The sequence below is a fragment of the Penaeus japonicus genome, unplaced genomic scaffold, assembly GCF_977035675.1.
Source record: "Penaeus japonicus unplaced genomic scaffold, GWHDUDI00000001_assembly GWHDUDI00000017, whole genome shotgun sequence".
In the NCBI taxonomy this organism is placed as follows: domain Eukaryota; kingdom Metazoa; phylum Arthropoda; class Malacostraca; order Decapoda; family Penaeidae; genus Penaeus; species Penaeus japonicus.
Genome location: NW_028234419.1, coordinates 21,687,042 through 21,694,541, shown reverse-complemented (window position 1 = coordinate 21,694,541; position 7,500 = coordinate 21,687,042). Strand labels below are relative to the sequence as shown.

The 7,500-nt window shown below is 34.6% G+C and overlaps 1 protein-coding gene across 1 annotated transcript in view; it reads right to left on the bottom strand.

Moving 5' to 3' along the window:
• Window positions 1-2,116: 2,116 nt before the first annotated feature.
• POLDIP2 (DNA polymerase delta interacting protein 2) overlaps window positions 2,117-7,500 on the bottom strand; it is a 5,866-nt gene continuing 482 nt past the window's right edge. Inside the window, exons 2-7 of the mRNA XM_043033624.2 lie at window positions 6,412-6,579; window positions 5,861-5,966; window positions 5,576-5,753; window positions 4,632-4,795; window positions 3,910-4,115; window positions 2,117-3,429 (exon numbers count right to left, since the gene is read on the bottom strand). Coding sequence (XP_042889558.1) covers window positions 3,318-3,429; window positions 3,910-4,115; window positions 4,632-4,795; window positions 5,576-5,753; window positions 5,861-5,966; window positions 6,412-6,579 — 934 coding nt within the window. The 3' untranslated portion in view covers window positions 2,117-3,317. The remainder of the gene's footprint in view (window positions 3,430-3,909; window positions 4,116-4,631; window positions 4,796-5,575; window positions 5,754-5,860; window positions 5,967-6,411; window positions 6,580-7,500) is intronic.

Here is a 7,500-nt window from a genome sequence, read left to right as displayed (position 1 = left end):
AATTTGGAGATGTATTGTCAAAAAAGGAATTTGTCCTTGATTTCTTCTTGATGCTGATGATGTTAGGACATGAAAAGGATGAATGTACCTTGTTTAGACCCTAGTTGGAAGGACAAGAGAATTCCCCTCAAGCAAAATGGAATCCAAGATTGCTTTGAAAACTATCCATAAAAATAAAGTAAATTTGGTAATAATCATGATAAAATGGCAATGACAAAAATAAGGTAAATATGCATATATTCAACAATCACCTTTCCCTCTATGAGCTATGACTATAATCTGCATTGTTAATATAAAAATATTTTAATGATGGAAATACTTTTAGTAGAAAAAAATCAATAAATAACTGCAGTAGCTCAGTTTTGCTTCACTATTACATCTATGCATAAATGACTTTCAAGAAACAAGATAGAAAGTTTTAATCATTTGCAATTTAAATGTAAATATATTCATTTTTCACCATGAGCTAAGGTCATACAGGTCTTGCAGATTAGACGCATATGGATTGAACCTGTGACCTGTTGTGTTTATATGTCTGGAGGCAAGTGCAAATTCAATGGCTGGGTTGGTGCTACTGTAGATTTTGTAGAGTGCACCTTCATGACATATACAAAAGCGAACTTATTACATTGAAACATAACATGGAGAAAACAATGATATAGGTTGAAGGGTACTGCGACAAACACCAAAGCTTTATGATAGAAAAATAAGTGACCGTTGGAGGAAGGAAGTCACTATTGTTTAAAAAATCTGGTTGTGGTCTTACCTTTTCCCTGCTTTCCCCAAATAATGCCATCAGAAATCAAACTGGTTTAATACAAAGTTCTATTTAACTCATTTGTGATGGATAGATTTTTTGCCTAATATTGCTCCAACCATGAAGCTGACAAGCACACTCAACCTCCATTGCAAGACCTCTCCCAGCGCAATGCCACACTACGCCTCTCAGAGCACTTTATACCTGCCCTATATGGGTTGCTGAGAAGGGTTTTTTGTTATTTTTTACATTTTTTTGACAAGTCAGTAAAATGTGTCTATACACATGCAAATGTAATGAGTATATACATATGTAACTATGTAAAACGTGTGTTTAGAGGGAGATCATAATGTGATAGGATGTCATCCGACTAGAGCGAAATATTCCCATGACAGACAACATGTCATCCAGCATGAATGGGTTAAGAAGTGAATTACCACTTACTGGTCAGATTTGTGATAAGCTCTCCAAAGCTTAACCCATTGGTCGCAGTTTTAATAAAATATGTATACAGTCATGCGGCGGGTTTATGTTGTCTGGTACGGTGCCATCCGCGTTTATGACCGATGCTGCCTTGACAGCAAATCATGACATCCGCTATCAATGGGTTAAACCTTCACTTCTCTGACCTTTCTGTTTGCTATTGATCAAGAGGAACAGCCCTGATCATTTACTTATCATTACCCTGATAGCTGAAATGAAGATAACATTGCTCTCCATCTAGGAAGTGTATATTATATACAGCAATATTTGTCAGAAAATGGATTCACTCCTTACAATATACATAAATCAAATCTAGTAATGTATATCAGAAAAAGGCCTTATATCCTGTTGAGAGTTGGCATTCTGATGGTCCAGTGAAAAGGTTCTTGTGTTCATTTCATTCCTTTCAATGCATATCAAATTTGGTAGTCTATAGTCCCACACTGCACAAACAAGCTCCCAATTGCAGTGTAGTGCTTTACAAGAGGAAAAATTATCAATGAAAGAAGAGGCAGTTGTAAATGTATATTATATCAAATTTTGTGCCACTTATGTGAAGTATGATTCAGCCCTAAATTTGAATCATCATTTATTAATATTCACTGGTTGCCATCCCGAAGGATATATCAGTAGATCTGGTTTTGGTTAGACTTTCATATTTTTTTGATGATCAATATCTATATCTTTGAAAGTTCACAAAAATTAACGAAATTTACAGGAAAACATGATGCTCATTTAATATCACTGATAATTATTGTTTTTCTTTAGTCTATAATTAATTACCTAATGCACTTCTATATTCTGTGTTCTTAATTCTTGGGTGTGAGTCAACAGCTGTTCTTTGAACTATACAGAATGTTATAATGAAATTTGCTATGAGAAAAATCCTTTATTCACTTTAACAAATGATCTCTATAATGTTGCAAATAAAAAAGACATCGCTTAAAAATATACTCAAACAATAATTGGCATTTTTCATATTTTGTTTGCCTACAAACTGAATGCAATACACAAATAAGAACAGATTCAATATCCAATTCCTCTTTCAAGTTGCTAACAGTAAAAATGCGGGCAATACTGCATTATATTCAAATATATTGAAAATGGAAAAAAAATATATATTACCTTTCTGTCAATCCTAACATTGGACTAGCTTGAAAATTGACTTGGAAGAGCATTACAATCTTTAGTAATTACCAACCTGTCCTTAGTGTGGCCTTCCATCCATGTCAATATCCTTTGATCTATTTGAGACTGGTAACTTAAAATTTCTACTTCACTCTGCATGTACGTGTTATGTACGATGTTTTGTGTTGTGTTAAATGACTGAAAATATCCGTCATTATAGATTGTTGTGAATGTTTTGGGGTTAATTTCCTTTCATACATTCAGCTGATATGATGTCTTCAGTATTCATTGTCATATGTGATTATGAGGATGGACAAAGTATTTTCCTCATTCAGTTTTTATGAATATACTATACACAGCAAAACTGTAGGGCATTCTATGTGCAGCCTGACATCTTACCATGTAGAATCATCAATGTAAGGAATTTTAACAACATGGGCTTTTAAATTACCACAGACCAGTAAACCATTTTGTTTTCTTTTATTATCAAAATAATACAACCATTATTTTAAAAATTTAACACAAAATTTACACTTTGTAAATGAGAATATAAATGTTAATAAAAACATGATTTGTTTGGCGTTGGTAATTGACAATCATGGAAGATATAATGTATAATATATGGTGACTAAAATATCGTGACCTAATACAACTTTTACTATGAATATCCAAATTTCCCAATTATCATGGAGCGATATAAATAGAGTATATTTACAGGGAAGAAAGAAATTATTTTACAAACGGAGTGAATGATTGTGAGAATACTAGGCATGGTCAAATCTCAAGGCTTTCTTTCTGCCCATTCAAAACATGAATAAGGAACTGAGCTGCAGGCCATGCTAACCATAAATAAATAAAAAGCCCTAAATTCAGTATCACAATCTATGTCACTTTGGTCTCCCTCTGCACATCCAAAATAAATGGAACCAAGGGATGAGAATTTTGTTCACTATATTACACTTGTAGGTTGAGACGTATCCTCTTGTTTGCTCTCCAAGGAGAATGGCGGGATACGGCAGTCAAATGTAAATCCATCTTCTCTCTCCATCCTAAAGGTGCCCCTGGAAATATAATGGTCTTGTTTATCTTCTTTCTTCCCTCTTATGTAAGGCAATAGCATTTAATTAAGTGTGCTTCTCTAAAACACATATATCTTACAACTAGCACCTTTAGTCACCCCTACCCTTAGCAGATTGTAAAAATCATCAAAGTTCAGGATCTTTATCTTTGGATCATCCTCCAAATGAAATAACATGAATTTGTGACAGCACAGAAAAAATGCACAAAATTTTCAGAAAGTGAACAATTATTGCTGAATTCACAATGTAATAACTAAAAAAGTGTATAGTATGAAGCTAGCTGCAAAGATTATTATATTCTCCCTGAATGAATAGGCAAAATTATAAGTAATAATCATATTATAAGTAATTATAAATAATCTAGTATATGTTATTTTTCTGTGGTAAAGTCAATCTGTTCATTCATATTACTGAAAGAAGAAAGAATGAAAAAGAAATACATGACTAATACTTAATACATACCACATGTGCCCTGAAGGAGCCTGCAATGACACATGGGACGAATACTGAAATGCAGGTTGTTGTCTAGAAAGCACAGGTTCTTGGCCGACTACACCTCTACCCCGAACAGTTTCCAGTGTTCCTGAGAGACTGAAGATTCTCCAGTGTCTCTCACGCAACTGGACCGTTAGTTCTCCTAGATTCTCCAAGCGGATGCAGTAACGCCACTGTAACAGAAAATCAAATCAATGTATTGCTCTTGGTCCGAGTCTTTCCATGTTCCTTAAAACCAGGATAACATTCTGTAAAAATGGGACCAATTACTGCAAACTAAAAACAAAACATATAACCAACACTGCTGGTGCCATGAAAATATGAAAATACCACAACGACAAATACAAGCCAAAAAACAGGTCAAAGGAGAGGAGAGAGAGAGGAGAGAGGAGAGGAGAGAGGAGGAGAAGAGAGAGAGAGAGAGAGAGAGAGAGAGAGAGAGAGAGAGGAGAGAGAGAGAGAGGAGAGAGAGAGAGAGGAGAGAGAGAGAGAGGAGAGAGAGAGAGAGGAGAGAGAGAGAGGGGAGAGAGAGAGAGGAGAGAGAGAGAGAGGGGAGAGAGAGAGAGAAGAGAGAGAGAGAAGGGGAGAGAGAGAGAGAGAGAGAGAGAGAGAGAGAGAGAGAGAGAGAGAGAGAGAGAGAGAGAGAGAGAAAAAATGTGTAGAAAGAATACATGTTGGAGAAATCTTACCCAATAAACATTAGCATTTTGTGACTCCCGACATCCCATGTAAAAGGGGATTACAGTTACTCTGATATTTTCTGTTGTCTCCTTATGTACATCTGATAATTCTAGCCAGGGATGATTGCGCTCCTGCCATGCTTTGAGGGTTTCTCGAGCACCAAATGGAGGATCTGAAAATGTTGAGTTTTAAATGTCAACTTTCGAGAGCATAATATTCTACATGACTAGCATACAGCTGAAGTGGTTACCTTTCACAAGAAATGCATACATCATAACAGTATATATGGAATAGCTTATCAGAGGAACATCAATAAAAATTTTTTAAAAAGTGTGCAAACGTTAGGGTAGAACAAGGTAGATTTTAGAAAAGACAAAAACACATGAAATTTTAGATTTTGCTAGAAGGAAACCTAGGAGTGACATGGATCTATTATTTCTATATATACACCTCAAGACAATATATACATGCAACTTATCACAGGCACTTTCCCAAACAAGAAATTTAATAAGAGATCAACTGAATGGTATACTACGTCATTTGGATAATCTAATTATGCATATATTACTGGTGTTTCCTCATATCTTTTTAAAACTAGTTTTACATTTCAACCTTTTTTTGGGCAGCTTGTCAGTATATCTGTATGTATGATCATGATCATACATTTAATAGCACCAATACATCTAAATAAAAAGTTTCTGATGAGACTTATAAAATAATACACTAAAGCACTAAAGTTTGTACCACAGAACTTTACAAATAAACTGTTGTGCCCTTTGGACAATGGTTTACCTGTTCATCTTAGGAAGAAATATCTATAAGTGTATTGCATTGTCAATATGGAGTTAGGCTTAATTTGACTACAATCCCTGCATTTAACCATCATGTTAAAAGTTACCATCAACATTGTGGTTTATAGGCTCAACAGTGATAAATAATGACCTCAATATACCTTTCTCTGGAGTGTGAACAAGGAACTTGTCAAATAAGTCATGTCTAATAGGTCGTTTATCCCCGGCAATGTATGGCATAACATCTTCGTGTGCAATATAATCTAAGCCTGGGACAGCATACAATGTTCTGCCATTATCTTGGTTGCCGAGGAAAGTTACTGCTTCAGTCTGAGCTCGCTAGAAATTAGATAAAACATTCATAAACAAAATGCTGGTTTACTGAATCTTGATAACTCATTTCAACATATCAATTCATGAAACAGTGGTAGCATTATACTACTTACAATATATGGACAGTCTCTCGAGTCTATTAGCACTTGGTAATACGTGTGGGCTCTTCCTTTTACCTCCTTGCCAACTTGATTATAATTTAGTGATTCTTCAATAGGTCTGGAAATATAAGAATTTTTCTTTTTTTTAATACATCTGTATTTGCAAGAACAACAGAAGTCTAAGATTAAATCAACAGATATTTGTAATATGTAATAGTTCTTACATTAACTTCTATTACATATGGACATGTGAAACCCATTTATGTCAGACATTTAAAATTTACACAATTTGTAAACATCTGATATACATTTATATTCAACTTCCTCTTTTTCTCAATAGTGTATCATTAAATTAACTCTTACTTGAAAAGGCAGTAAAGTTCAGAACTACATATGAACACAGGATGAGATAAATGTGTTTTTATATTGTTTGCCTTTGCAATAGACCTGCCAGGCATGAGACCATTAGTGAATACACACAAATATATCCTAAATATTTCCCAAAAAGTGAAAATACATAACATCATATTACATCATATACAGTAATACAGTAACACACTCACTTTGATTCTTTCTTATTAGGAACGTCTCTGTCATAGACCCTAGCAAGCCAAGGGAAAAGCACCACTCCTCTGTAGCCAAACACTCGATGCAAGAAGAGCTGCCCTGTCTCGTACTTTCCACTCAGCTTTGGCGACTCAAACTTGCCGACTTCTGCCAAACGCTGATTGCTAGGAATTTGGTCAATGGGAGAAAAACTAGGTTAGTAACAAGAGAGAATAAAATATGAAAATATAAAAAACTACCCAAATAACTATAATTCAAAATTGTATGTTGTATGCTTCTTCAAATCAGTGGTGTTACTAGGTGCCTATCCTTAATAGGGGTATAGAGGTATAAGTTGGGGTGACACCATTCTGTCACTGATTCAAACATAAGGTCTTGGAAATTATCTTTGAAGAAAACACCTAAAACGAAGTCAGAACTAGTGTTCGTTATGCAAAAATTATTGGATACACTTATTATGACAGACCTAATATGGGTAATCCTTCTACAAGAGGGCTTGGCATATATATTAAGAACTCCATACCATCCAAAGTGATTGATGACAAATGTGACACATGTGCTGAATATGTCGGTGTTACATTTTTTCTTGATGGCAAAACTACATTATTGTTAATGTATATAACCTGCATGATAATGAAGAGGTACCTAAACCACCTGACAATATGATACATTATGATACTGTGTTATTATGTGGAGATTTTAATGCTTGCCATATATTAATTTCATTATAGAAACTGGTCTTGTCTTTGACATGATCAGTGACATAAAGGGTTTTTTATCAAACAGATAAAACATGTAAATATGTTAACCAGTATAATGCAGCCCCTCAGGTATGTAAGACTAGTGCTTCACTAAGCCCTTTGCGCAATAGAAGCCTAGTCAGTTTGGATAGATGCTTGACATGTTACCCTAGGTTTTTGCAGGACATGTAAATTGTACAGCAAATAAACTATATCAAATAAAATCAAATCAAAACTCCAAAAGTAAGAACCTAAATTAAGAAATATCCTAAAAAACAGACCTACCATGACTCTACCAGCTAAAACAACATCCATACTCTTCAATTTTTTGCTTTTCTTTATCTT